Here is a 14192-nt window from a genome sequence, read left to right as displayed (position 1 = left end):
ACCTTCCCCATCAGCCCCCACCCGCTCGGCGAACTTCAGGCCTCAGACCCTCCCAGGCCCGCGCCCCGCCGCCCCCGGGGCTCTGCCCCTGGCCGCCCGCCGGCTCGCCCTGCCCAGGAAGGGAGCCTGTTGGGTGGGACCGCGGGGCAGGCAGAGGCTCCGGGTGAACCTGAAGGCGAGCCGAAGGGTACCAAAGCCCACCTAGGAGAGGGGCTGACGACACGGGCCTGCAGCCAGCCCGCTGGGGTGACCCACCCCCGAGTCAAAGGTGAACTAGACAGAGGCTCCCCACCCCTCCCCACCCCGCCCCAGGCTCCGAGGTCCCCTGCCTGGACTGCATCCCCTCCACCCCCTCCACCCCCTCCACCCCCTCCTCCCCTCCTCCTTCTGCAGCTCTGCCTCCTGCCGCCCACCGGGCCGGGAGCATCGGAGGAGGGGCGGCCGGGAGGGGAAGGCCCTGGTCCCAGCCCGCAGGGACCGTGACACCTCCCGCCACCCTCCCTTCCCCTCCCCTCCCCTCCCCTCCCCTCCTCTCCCCTCCCCTCCCACTCCCCTCCTCTCCTTCCCTCCCCTTCTCTCCCCTCCCCTCCCACTCCCCTCCCGGCCCGGCCGGCTCGGTGTGCAGCTCCCAGCCGGGGCCCTCTCGGCCCCTGGAGGGCGGTCGAGCGGCCACCAGGGGGCGCCAGAGCTCCTCCCGCGGCCGCGCGGCCCGGGCCAGACGGCCGAGCCCTGGAGAGACCCCACCCAGCCGCCTGGGACCCACGTCGCAACCCACCTCCCCTCCAGCCCCAGGAAGCCACCCTCCCAGGCCGCTCAGCACCGCCACAGCCGGGGTGCGGGGTGCGGGGTGCGGGGCGGTGGAGAAACGGAGGCCCCAATTCCACAGCCGAAGGTACCGGGAGACCTACGGCCCCGGCAGAGGAGGAGGCCGGGCAGGGACTGGGCGCAAAATGTAAGTCCGGCAGAAGACTCGGTATTAAAATAAATGTGCAATGTTTTAAAATCAAAATTAACAAAAAATAAATGATAAAGATCGATAATTCGAATAAAGGTAGGATCCAGTTTCCCTCCTGGCTGGCCTGCCCTTCAGCCAGGCTCGGGCTGTGTCCCCGCTGAGCTCAGCCGGTCCCCAGCCGGTGGTGTGGCCACGGAGGAGGATGCAACGGGGGACTCATGGGGGGAACAGAGTTCAGGGGTTGGCATCTTCACAAGAAGCCCCTCCCTGCTCTCCGAATCCCCCCAGTTCTGAGGGAGAGAAAATCAAACCAGAGAGTCTTCCCCCACAGGTGCCACAAAGCTCGCATACAAATGGCGCCTGTGGTCACCACCTTTCCAGACCCTTGGCTGATAACAATGAGAAGTGACAGAGGATGGGTGACCCAGAAGGCTGAGGATGAGGAGCCCTGGGGCCCGGGGCGAGGGCTGATTCCATCCTCCCAGCGGGGCCTAGCATCCCAGTGAGCTCGGAGAATTCCAGCCCAGCAGCGGCGCCCCACTGGGCCCTCCGAGCCCTCTCAGCTGCAAAGACCAGTCTTCCCCCTGACGCCACCCCTGGCTCCCAGGCACGGCGCAGTCCCACCCAGGACAGAGGCACCGAGGGGGGACAGCGCGGAGCGTCCCAACTGCGCCAGCCACGCCACACCGATTGCCAGCCAAGCAAGGAGAGTTTGGAACCACGAAGGAGGAGACGGCCCACCTAGAGCCAACAGACAGGCATCACCCCCCAATGGCTGCTGGGTGCCCGCCAGGCTCTATAAGGGCCCCAACACTGAGGACCCACGCAGTGCCCTCAGCCTGACGGGGCCTCTCTACCCGCACAGGACCCTGACAGCGTCTGCTCCGGTGGGGCAACAGTGAGGGAAACCGGACACAGCAGCCCAGGTGTCCCAAGGAGGCCTCCTTCTCTAGGGAGGAGCTCCAAAGAGAGAGAGGGCCGTACGGAGGAAGGGCCAGCCCAGCGACGGCAGGGGCGGCACACGGACCCGGAGAGACTGCTGTTGGCGGGGGATGCGCAAGGCAGAGCCGGGGCAGGAGGAAGGAGCAGGGCCAGGGCAGGTGGTCTTGGGGTTACAGAAGGTTTCTAGGGGCAAAGAGGACACGGGAGAAGGGCACCGGGGGCAGTGGGGACAGGACAGCAGAGCCTCCCTCCCCACTTGCCGCTGGCTGGACGCCCTGAGGCACTGCACGCCCTCGGCCATGTCCATAGGGTGCTGAGAAGATGCTGGGAAATGAAAAGTTCAGGCCAGACTGTGAGGACATGGCTAAAAGCCACACACCCGCCCTGAGCTCCACACCCCTCCCATCCCCTCCTTCAAAGGGCGGTCATGGGGAGTGGGTTTTAGGACCGCATTTGGGAGCACAGGTTTCAGGGTGCAGACCTTGCCTAGCCATCTGGGACTTGGAGGCAGAGAAATGAGGCAGGAGTCACGGGGAGTGCCTGCAGAGGGGGGCAAAGGCTCCGTTCACCCAACTCGGAGCACGAGAGGGCAACCCCCCTGACCATTCCTAATCCCATAAGCCAGTGGTCGGCAAACTCATTAGTCAACAGAGCCAAATATCAACAGTACGATTGAAATTTCTTTTGAGAGCCCAATTTTTTAAACTTAAACTATATAGGTAGGTACATTGTTATTAACTTAATTAGGGTACGTGGTATTTTGTGGAAGAGCCACACTCAAGGGGCCAAAGAGCCACATGTGGCTCGCAAGTCACGGTTTGCCGACCACTGCCATAAGCTAATAACACTTTGGTTTGGTTCGGTTTTCTTAAATAAACTTGGGCTTTTCTGAGATGTTTGCCTGGTTTATTACCGCTTTGCAGCCACAGCAACAGAACTGGCCCCAGGTTCCTCTGAGGGGAAGGCCTCCCAGGCCCTCCAGCAGCTTCGAAAAGGTCCGCACCCAGGCGTGAGCTGCCCCGGGGGCGCTGGGACAGCTGTGGCCAGCGGCATGCTCCTCACCTTCACTGTCACCTCCAGGGACACGAGTGACCACAGGGTACCCAAGAGGAGGGTGCCGGGGCTGGGGGTGGGATGGCCCCCAGTCTTCAAAAGGGTAAGAAGGTAGAGTCTGGAAATCTTCGCTTGCTATTGGTCTCAAACCTCCTGAACAGCTGGTGAAGCAGAAGCACTAAGAGCTCCGGAAAGGAAGCCATGATCACCAGAACCGCCATGCAGGGACCGGGACCCCGGCAGGCCCTGTGCCCGCCTTGCTTGCTTGGAGGTGAGGGTCTCCGGGCTGGGAGGTGGGTGAAAAGAGCTACTGATGCTGAGAATGTGGATTTCAACCAATCTGCCCATGAGACTGTGTGGATTCACAGGGACACGGGGACCAGTGCGGACCTCAGGACAGCACAGTAACAGCCTCAGGCCCGCCGGGCCCTGCGCTGCCTAACAAGTGGGCTGCAGACGATAAAGGACTCGTCTTGGCTTCAGGTGAACAAACTGGGCCAGGCCAAAACGAGGAAGGAGGGATTTAACCCGGGCACGGACGAAGCTCCGCGCGTGTAACCTCGGGCCCCAGCGTGAGCACAGTGAGCTGCTTCAGAGAGCCTCGCGGAGGGGCCGGGGGACGGTGGGCCTCGTGCTCGGGAGCCTCCTGGGTGAGGGGCTGCTCAGGGCATGAGCGCAGCAGTTGGCCGGGTGCCCCAGACCCCTCGGGCGCCCATGGCTTCTGTGCGCCCTCCCCAGGCAGAGACCTCCCGGGGCTCCTGGAGCGTGGAGTCTGCGTGCCGGAGCCAGAAGTGCCCGGGGCTGTCTCCTCCCCGCCAAGGCCTTACCCTGAAGTGGGGCCTGGGCGAGGCCGGGGATCTACCTGAAATCACACCCTTGGCTTGGCTCCTGTCCCTTCCCTACCTTGTGCTCCCCGCTCCCCCACCTTCCTTAATAAACCCAGTGGTGAGTGATATGGTCCCAGCACGGCTCTGGGAACTAGTTTCAGAGAGCAATGGCCGGAGCACGCACGTCCCAAGCAAGATGCAGAGCAGAGGGCAGAGGGCCTGGAAGAGGCTCCGAGTGAGGAATGGCCATGGAGACGGGATGTGGGCAAGAGCAAGCCCCCACCTGTGGCTATAGAAGTGGACCCCAATGCCACCAGCACACTTTTCGGGGGGTTAGTCCATTTAATCTTCACAGCCAGCCTAAGGAGGAGACACCATTATCATACCCATTTACAGATGAGGAAGTTGAGGATCAGCGAAGTTAGTAACTTGCCCAAGAGCTCATGGCTATAGGTGAGATCCAGGATTCAAACCCAGGTTTTACCCCACTGAGCTATAGGGTGCCCCACCCCCGCGCCCTAAGTGTCAGGACCTGCATGGGGAAGGCATGTCTGATGGCACAGGGAGTAAGAAGCCAGCACTTCCAAGGGGTAGACTCAATGACACGGAAAGTGATGTCACTGTGGGACCGGGCCATTCTGGCCGGAATAGCTCCCCCCTCCCCCGCATAGCGTCCCCCGAGGTGGACTAGTGACTCCCTGCAAGGGGGACAGCAGCCTGGGGCTTGGACAAGCGATGCCGCCCTGTGTCCTGGCCAGGGAACCGGGTTTCAGTTGCTGGGGGCCTGCACGGCTGCCAGGCAGGAGGGACAGGGACATACCAGGGGGGTTCTTGTCTGGGCTGGGAGCTCTAGTAATCTGGATGAATGCTCCAAAGGACAGAATCTACCAGGAAAAAAAAAAAAAGGCTAACCTTCAACAACCCTTCCCTGGCAAAGCTCCAACCTCCAATACTTTATTTCAAATTCAAAATAAATGCACAAATAATGAGATCCACCACCTCCCAGAGCAGAGCCTGAAGGGAAACCAGAAAGTCTGGTCAGAAACGTGGGGTCTGAGAGCAGACCTGTAAACTAAGCTGGTGGCCAGTCCCGAGAGCCTGAACACTGCAGTCAGGCTGCCCCGCGAGGGGCAAGGTGGGAGGCAGGGTGGTCTGTGGTCGGTCTCCAGGGCAAGTTCAGGTCCAGCTGCGGTCCATCCAGCGGGCGGAGGCTGTGCGGCCTGGCTAGTGAGGCCAAGGGCCCATCCTGTTGTCTCAGGGCAGCGAGCTCGCCAGGGCGGCGTTCCCGGGCGCCACCTGCAAAGATGCATCTCAGTCAAGGTGAGGTGGGTGGGCGGCTTCACTATCCTTTCCCATGCGGGGCCAGGCCCAGCCCGCCATCCTGGCCTGCCAGGTGCAGCCTGGAGGTGGCGCAGATTGGCACACAGCAGCCAAGCAGCGTGACCACAGGCACCTCCCAGCCCCGCCTAGGCTGCTCTCTGCCGGGTACTCCCCTCTGCCCACATGTCCAGCCCAGCTGTGTCCTGAAGACCCTGCTCAGCTGTGGCCTGTGGGAAGGTGCCCTCCCCAATCCCCTTCCTCACCATCCCCCTCAGGTCCCCACAGCCATCTGCTCTCTCCAGTCTGCGCCCGCCCCCCCTCCCTCCCCCCCCCCCCCCCCCCCCCCGCCGTGACTGGGCTCCGGGAGCCCCTGGGCAGGGCTGGGCGTGAAGACAGCCGGAACCCATGTGTCACTCCAGGACGTGAAGTGCCCTCCCACACCACACACAGGGGACAGTCCCAGCTGCGGTGGACAGAGCCCAGCGCCTCAGGACTACAGGGAAACCTGCTTGACCCCATTTTAAAAGGGGGGTGAGGCCAACCCGCTGCCCCGCCTCACTGGCAGAAGTGATTCTGATTGGCTGTCATTTTTAAGCAGGGGTGGCATTTTACCAGCCCAGCTACTAGTAGAAGTGAGAATGGCATGGTTCTGGGTAAAGCCCAAAGAGCGGTCTTGGAAGGCATTCTGACCAGAAGCATGCCTTTCTCACCTCGCTCCTGGGCTGGTGGCATGTCACTCCTGCATCTAAAATGATCCCGTTGTTGCCGGAATCATTTCCACTGCAGTGAGTCCCTGGGGGCCGGGGGAAGCCTGCTGTCAGGGCCTGGGTTCCCAGGTGCCGACGGCGGCCCAGGAAAGGGCCACATCACGGGCAGGGCTGCACGTGGGCCCTGACTCCGCCCTCCCGTGCCCGTGCCCCTCGGCAGACACTAACCTGGCTCCTCAGAGGTGGGCTGGCAGGTTCTGTCTCGGGAGCTTGGATTTTCAACTCTAAGCCCCAGGACGAGCACACAAGCCCGTTCCATCCTCCGTGGGCCTGGGGAGATCCTTGGGCAGTCAAGTCACGCTGTGTCAAGCCCTGGTGTCCTGGGCTCCCGCACTCCCATGATCCCCTGGCCCCCATGAGCCCTGGCCCATGTCAGGTCAGGTGCACAGGACCGGGGCAAACAGGCCCACAGCCTCACAGCCCCTGCCATTTCCCACCAGTGGGAGACCCCACCGCAGGCTCCTCTACCCACCATCCCTGCCCTCCCTTCGTTGAATAACTGCACCAGCTGAAAATAAATCCTTAAACCAAAGGAATGAGGTAACAATGGTGCAAGTTCAGGACTGTGACATATTTGGGGACAGGGGCCACCTGTTTCCCATTCCTGAGGCCACCCCAGGCACAGTGACAGACGGAGCCACGCTCAGACACACCTGCGGCCTTTCTTACAGCTCAGCTCCCTGGTACTGGGTGAGCCCCTTCCACGCGTGAGCGCAGCGAGGGCACGTGCAGCCTGTCTCGTTTCCCAAGGAACCCAGACCTGGCACAGACCATGGCCTCGTTCGCAACCGCCTCGCTGGCTGGCTGGCTGGCGAGCTGCAGGAAGACCCAGGCCTCAGCCAGCCCTGCTTTGAACCTCAGCCTCCACTCTGACGTCCGACCGGGGACATCAGCCACAGCCCGGCCACACGTCTGCGCTTTGGTCCGTGTGTGAAGACTCGGCAAGGCCAGGTGCCGAACGGTGTGGCACGCAGGCGGCCTTTGGCAGCGTCAGGTCCCGTCTCTAAAGACCAGCTGACCCGTCACCTGGGCCCCGTTTCATGTCAAGGATTCCTCGTCTCAGCTCTGCTTTCGGGTAAAGCCATCGCGACTCTAGGGGAAATCACAGCAGAGTCCTGAAGAGACTGGACAGAAGGAGATGATTTTTACAGGAAAATCAGGACCTCCCTTGTACACGGCGCTGAAACTGCCCCAAGTTCAGGCCCAAAGTGCAGATGAGGCCCGTGGGAATCAAGCCCTTAAAAGCCAGCCCAGCTGCAAGCAGCAAGTCCCCAGGCTGAAGTCCTGCGTCTGCTGGCAGCTGACAGCACCGACGTGTTCACAGCTGCCAGTGGGCCCAAAGGGCATGGGGCCCCCACTGGCCCTGGCGGGGGGCTGAGTCCAGGGGGCGGGGCAGCCCTTGGGGCCACAGCTCCTCACTCTGGGGCTGCGCTGGGGCAGCCGCAGCAGCTGGGGCGCCTCAGCGACTGCATGACGGCCCGCAGCGGCCCCCTCCGGCTCTCTGCTGACAGGCTGTCCTCGCTGGCAGGTGCCAGCTGCAGCTGCTCAAACTGCATCTCCAGGTGCTTCTGAATGGCCACACCAAGCACCTCAGGGTCCACTGCAGCCCCGTACACCTCCCACGTCATGCCTTCAGCATCCCACCGCACATCCCGCACAGGGGACGGCGCCTCCTCCAGCCCAGACCCCAGAGTTACCTCCGGGAATGGGTGCAGGGCCACCGGGACTTCCAGGGGCGGGCTGGTGGCCACAGCCTTGCACACTGCCACGGGGGCCGCCTGCACGCCCGCATCCTGGGCTGACGGAGGGGACGCCAGCCCTGGGGCCAAGTCACTGGCTGAGGTCATGGTCCACACATCTTTGGTCCTCACGCCAGGCTCCACCGCTGAGCCAGTGGGACCCCAGGGATGGGCACAGCAGTGGGAGGGCCCAGGATGCCCCCCGGGTAACCCACACTGGAACTTCACCCCACGCTGAGCCTGCAGCCCAGACTCACTCACTGATGCTACTAGTTTGGGAAAGGCCAGGACCCCCGGGGCAGGCAGAGCATGGCAGGAGCCTCGGGCGCCCTCCTCCCTCATGTCACACGGTAGAGCTGCTGGGGGCAGAGCACGGCAGGAGGTGGCGGCTGACGGCTCAGTGGCTTTGGGCTTGGCCTTGGGGCTGCTGCTGTGGGTGGGTGTGCCTCCCAGGTCTACTGGCGACACCCACACCTGACTCTCTCCCAGGGTCCAGGCTGAGCTCAACGCCCCGTCCTCTGGAGCCAGGTCCCTTTCCGGGCCTGCGGGGGCCTGACCTCCCTGGCCGGAAGTACCGCCAGGCTGCAGCCGCGCCCTGGGGCCCGGCGAGCTGCCAAGGGCTGAGCAGCTGAGACTGGCCCTCCGAGCCCCACTGTGGCCCCGGGTCTGAGGGCGAACCAGGTCCGAGTGGCTCCTCTGCACAGCAGCGGCGCTGGGGACCCGCAGGCGACACAGGTCACCACCATCCACAGTAGACACGTTGCCCACCGTGCTGCTCCGCCAGTGGCCCATGACACCAGGCTGTGGTCCCGGGCCGGGGCCCTGCGCCCGCTCCGTGCTCTCAGCTGGGTGGCCCTCTTCCTCCTGGACCTGGGGACCGGTGCTGGTGCCCCGCTGGGCCAGCCAGACCGTGCTGCTGGCACTCTTCCGGAGCTCTGGCCGCTGTCCCCGGCCGTCACCCAGCAGGCTGGACGAGCTCCGGGACAGGGATCTTGGCTGGGGGCTCCGTGCCCCGGCCCCGGGTTCGGGGCGGCTGGCGCTCATGGCTGCCTGCGGAGAGAGGGAAGGAGCTGTGAGTGGCAGGGCTCCTGGAGACTCCGCTGTGGGCTCACAGGGGCCAGGCCCTGCCACTAGTCTCACCCGCCTCATGCATCAGAGAAATAAGCACAGGACACCAGGCCCTGGAAGTCCAGGGCATCACACATTGTCCAGGAACCGCACTACAACTAGCAAACGGGCAGAAACACACCAGGCCAGGACGGGCGCTTCTGCTGGGTCACGCATGGAGGGAGCCGGGGAAGAGGCCGCGTGCAGGGCCTTTGGGTGGGGCTTTGAGACAACAGCTTAGTCAGCCAGCACATCAGCACTGCAGTATTTTCATAACCAGTAAAGCTCGACTGACAAACACCAACCTGTTCCTCCCAGGCCTGTCGGTACCCATCGGGCCCTGAACTGGGGACTCCTTGGGACACAGTGGGGCCCAGAGGTGTGTGGGATGGATAAGCAGAACGCGGACACAGTGAAAGTGGCCGACCCCGTTCTCTCCGGCCCAGCCGGGCTGAGCAGTCACGTCCCTGGAACTCAGTCTTCAGCTGTGAAAGGGCAGTGTTTCCTGATCCCCACTCTGGCTCCGGGGCAAGGAGAGGCCCCACGCCAGCCCTCACACGCAGCCCTCTCTCAGCTTTGTTCACTCCTCAGCCAGCCCCTGAGCGCTTATTGCATTGCAGGCTCTGACTCATTCAGATCCAGCTATGCCCTGGGAATGGGTCCCAAACCACCAATCAGACACGCCCTCCATCAAGTGTACACTCCTTCTTGCAAAGTGGGCCTGCACCCTTCCTGCCCCCTCCCTCCCTGCCGTTCCTGGTCCTTCCTCCAGCTGCACAGACCCCTCGAGACCGCCCACTGACCCATCTGCACTGGCCCTGCACCTCAGCATCCTCCTGGGGAAGCTCCCCTGAGCTGGGCTGGCACCAGTCTGGCCTGGACGGCAGAGTCTGGCCAAGCGTGGGCTTCCGACCAGCCTGAGGCAGCTGACGCTCAGAGAATGTGTGCAGTGTGCCTGGCCGAGAGCAGTGAGCACAAGAGTAAGCCACGGAGGAAAGTGCTGAGCACCAGAAACAAGGTCTGAGGGAGGGCCTTGCCAAGCAAGAGAGCGAACTTGGGTGATGGGTCAGAAAGGGCTTCCCCGAGGCCCAGGCACGCCAGCGGGGAGAGGGAAAGGGTGCCGTGGGTAAGGAATGGGGTGGGGGCAGCAGGCATGGGCTAGGCAGGGCCCCAGCAGTGAGGTCAGGCATCTGGGCCAGCCTAGCCTTTGCAAAGCTGTGAATTAGGAATATCACTCCAGGACTCCCTGCCTGGCAAGATGAGCTGGAGAAACAGGACAAGAACAGCCTGCAACAGGGACAGTTTGGGCAACCCCAGTCCTGCCCTCCCACCACTGGGCTGATAAGAACTGCCAAAAAACTAACCACGCCCCCCCCCCCCCCAAAAAAAAAAGCCCTCGCCAGTTTGGCTCAGTGGATAGAGCGTCGGCCTGCGGACTGAAGGGTCCCAGGTTCGATTCTGGCCAAGGGCACATGCCCCGGGTTGCGGGCTCGATCCCCAGTGGGGGACGTACAGGAGACAGCCAATCCATGATTCTCTCTCATCATTGATGCTTCTATCTCTCTACCTCTTCCTTCCTCTCTGAAATCAATAAAGAAATGTATTAAAATAAAATAAAAACTAACCACCCTAGCCAGGTGAGCAAGGCCACCTGGCCGGGAATGCGGGGCGGCCCTCAGGAACTCAGCTGCTGTATAATTACAGACTTTTTGCCGTCCATGCCCAGCAGGTGGCCGGTGGCTGTTCGGCCCCCAGTGAGGATGTTTCGAGGCTGCGGTGCCGAGAGCTCCAGCTGGGCTGTGGAGTCCGCTCAGCACAGCTTCCTGCGACGGAAGACTCCACGCTGCACTGTCCAACACAGAAGGCACGGCCACAGGTGATCAGTGACTACACTGGGCAGAGCAGGCCCAGACCCAGCCCTAGCCTGGGCAGGAGTGGCCCACCCTGGCTGCTCCTTGGGGCCAACACCAGCGTGGTCCCTGGAAGGATCATGAAAAGGATGAGCGGCCAAGAGCGGCCATGACCCAGGCCCTGCCCTCAGGGATGTGATGACGGACATAGAAACAGAACCGGGCAACAGCAGTAACAATCACAGTGATGCTGGCCATGATGATGATGATGATGATGATGACGATGACGATGACGATGACGATGATGATGATGACGATGATGATGATGATGACGATGATGGTGATGATGACGACGACGACGACGACAGCTCCCAGGACCAAATCACCCACCATGTGCCAGGATGCGCCACATCCTTCCCAGCAGTCTCAGTTAGTTGTCAGAGCAACTTCATGAGCTACATCATCCTTCCACCCTACAGGCAGGACCAAAGCTTAGAGGGCTCAGTGACTCACCCAAGAGGGAGGGCAGGAAGTGCACTGCTGGCTAGGAAGGCTGTGGTCCCTGCCAGCCCTGGTAGGCGGACAGCCACCCAGCTGCAGGTCCAAGAACACCGAGAAGACCGCATCTGGACAGCCTCCCCAGCCTCTGGCTGAGTCCACTCCCCTGGACCCTCCTAGGGAGCAAGGCCTTAAAGAACCAAGCCAGGCCTTGGCCCCCGATGGAACGGGAGGGATGAGGCTGGGGTGCCATCATACCCAACCAGGCACAAGTGAGAAGCCATCATTGCAAGGGCCCCCTGTGCCTGCCTCACCAGGTGGCTACCCAGTGACCAGGGCTAGCAGTGACCCAGAGAACAGTGATGACAAAGACCCAGAGGAGTGGGGGGTGTTATGCATCTGCTGATTCCTTTCCTCATCCACTCCACAAGTGGCAGGTGACAAACTGAGACCTGGGACAGCTCAGAAATGTCAAAGAACCCAGAGCTGAACCCCAACTGCGAATTCCTCCCACAACCTGCCTCCCCAGACCTAGCAGAAGGAAGGGCTCTGAGGCCGATAACCCAGGCCACCTCCAAGGAAAGGCGGTCTCCCACACCCTCGCTCTCAAAGAAAGGGGGCCTCGCAGGGAGTGATGGGAGCGGACGCGTGTGCAGCGCAGCCATGGGCGAGCAGACAGCAAGCTGTCTGCTTCCCCGCTGGCTCTTCTTTCAGGTGGACACCTAAGCTCTTTGAGCCTCAGTTTCCCCAATCTGAAAAGCAGGAGTACAGAAGTACACCCCACCCCGCAGGGTGTTGTGGAGACTAAATGTGATGGCATATGGACTGTCTGGAATGACTGAAGAACGTCTCCCCCTTCCAACAGGAGTGGCTCCCACAGGGACTGGCCCTGGCGGGGGCCTCTCCGGCAGCCGCTAAGGCACCTAGTCTCACTTCCCAATCGCTCCCAACTTCGTGCCACCCTAGGGCCTGGCCAGCACCAGTGTCCCCAGCGCCTGCATCGCCACGGTTTCCCAGGCTACTTCGAACCTAACTTGGGAGGATATGCACGCACAGGCGGGCACTCGTGTAGACAGGCACACAGGTTCGGAGTCAGCATTCTAAACGCCCAGAAGGCATGCCCATCTGCCTCAAAAACCTTGGAGAAGGCTCTGGTTTCACCCTGAAGGTCCCTGGGACGATGTTGAACAAGATAAAGGGCAGGAACATAGAGGTAGCCAAGACCCCTGCTATTCTGTGCTGACACTTTAATGGTCTCTCTCCCGCCCCAGCTGATGCCAATCCAAGTTGTAAGGGGCCAATGCCTGTGGCCAATGCCGGACTTCCCGTGGCTGCGGTCCTGCTCGGAGGAGCGCCAGGCCCCGCACGGCCTCACCCAAGGTCACTCTGAGTCAGGTCTGCAGAAACGCCGGGCTGGCCGGACCCAGGAGACCGCCGGGTTCCTGGTCAGATTCCAACTCCCGCTCTGTGGCCGCAGCACCGGAGCCGGGCCTCTCGGTGCGTGCCCAGGAGAACACCGAGGCAGGCCCCACCTCAGACCACACTTGGCACATCCACATAAGCCCCCTTAAGGGAAGTGAGGGCTTCTGCTTCCGGCAGAAACGGGAAAGGCAAACGTACGTGGTCAGGAGGGAAAACTGTTCAGCGCGGACCTCAGCCCCCAGGGACCCGCTAGGGCAACAACCTCGGAAATCCCTCCTTGCGGAATGGGTGTGGCCGCCCGCAGCAGGTGGTCTGATCCGCCCAGCGGCACCGCCTGCCGGGAAGGCTCAGGGCCCAGGCGGGCACTGCAGCAGGAACACCCCGAGAGGGCGTGTCTGGAGGGGACAGAGCCCGTCCACCACAGAGCAGCCTTCAGAACGAGGGAAGGAAAAGAGCTGGGCCGGAACGGGTTCTAGGGCAGCCCTGGGTTAGAGGCCCCGAGGACCCACCAGCCCGCACTTCCCGAGGCCCCCGAGAAGGTGGGAGGAGGTGCGCTTCAGGCCCAGCCGCCCCAAACCAGGCGGCTGGCGGGCCCCCACCAGCATGCTCGCGGGCACCCATGCACCCCAGGGGCCCAGGCCCCACCCAGAGACACGTCAGGGGTGGGCGCACAGGCCCTCTTGCTGTGCCGGCCGCGGGAAGCCGCGTCTACAGCCGCATTCTGCACACCACCCGCAGGCCCAACACCCCGCACCGCACCGCACCCCCGGGGCCGGGCGCCCGCTCCGCCCTCCCGCACAGGCCGCCCTGACTCACGGACAGGCCCTCCACACATGCCCAGAGCTAGGCTGCCGACCCCGCCAGCAGCGAGGCCTGACTGCAGGAAGCTGGGGCCGAGGGGGCGGGGGCCTGTGCGGGGAGCGGCGGGGCGGGAGAGGGAAGGGAGGAGGACGGAGCAGGCGGAGGGAGAGAGCGGGGGTGAGGCCGGAGACGGGTCCGGGCGGAGTACAGGGAGGGCGGGCAGGAAGACAGCCGAGGGGTGGGCTGGGAGCGCGGGGAGCGGGAGGGGTGGGTCCCGCGGGAGGGGCACCGCCCCCCGCCCCCCGCCCCGGGCCGCTCGCCGCCGCCCTCACCCTCGGCGCCCGAGGCCGGCGGGGCGCTTCTCCTGCGGCCACAGGTGCTCGGCGCGGGGCCGAGATGAGCGGGCGGCGCCCACCCCGCACGCGCCGCGGCCGGTCCGGAGCCAGGGCGCGGGGCTCCGCGGGGAGGGGCGCGGGGCGGGGCCGCGCACCTGGGCTGCCCGGGAGTCCGCGCCTCACGTCCCGCCCTCGGCCCCACCTCCCTCCTGGGCGCCCGCGGGGGTCCCGGTCCCTCCGGCGGCCGGCGTCACGGCCCCTCCCCGGGTCCTTCGTCACCTTGGCTCCGCCCTTTGCCAGGCGCGGGCTTCCGACCTGCCCTCCGACCCCAAACTCTGGGGCCCGCCCTCTCGGGACCCCTCCTCTCCAGGCCCTGGACCCCTCAGCCCATCCTCCGGGTCCCGAGCCCGCCTCGGTCCCTGGAGCGCCCCCTCCACGCCCCGGCCTCGTGCGCGGGGCCCGCGACCCCAGCCCGCCAAGCCCGCAGTCTCCCATCCCTTCCCCGCCCGGCTCGATCCCCACCTTTGCCCCCAACCCAGTTCCGGCATTCAGTCCCCAGCCCACCGCCTGGAACCC

General features: G+C 63.6%; 1 protein-coding gene across 2 annotated transcripts; it reads right to left on the bottom strand.

Annotated features, from left to right (window-relative positions):
• Positions 1-6454: 6454 nt before the first annotated feature.
• Positions 6455-13702, bottom strand: GPRIN2 (G protein regulated inducer of neurite outgrowth 2). Of its 2 annotated transcripts, none has more exons than XM_079794050.1 (2): positions 13614-13702; positions 6455-8653 (listed from the first exon to the last, which is right to left on the bottom strand). In XM_079794050.1, the coding sequence occupies exon 2, from the start codon at positions 8645-8647 to the stop codon at positions 7280-7282; it is 1368 nt and encodes a 455-aa protein (XP_079650176.1). In that variant the 5' UTR covers positions 8648-8653; positions 13614-13702; the 3' UTR covers positions 6455-7279. The 2 variants fall into 2 exon arrangements, with proteins under 2 accessions (XP_079650176.1, XP_079650177.1); XM_079794051.1 differs by lacking the exon at positions 13614-13702 and adding an exon at positions 13297-13336.
• Positions 13703-14192: the final 490 nt, after the last annotated feature.

This window comes from Cnephaeus nilssonii, assembly GCF_951640355.1.
Source record: "Cnephaeus nilssonii genome assembly, chromosome: 16".
NCBI lineage: Eukaryota > Metazoa > Chordata > Mammalia > Chiroptera > Vespertilionidae > Cnephaeus > Cnephaeus nilssonii.
Note: the sequence above shows the minus strand (reverse complement) of the source record. Positions and strands in the feature narration are given on the sequence as shown.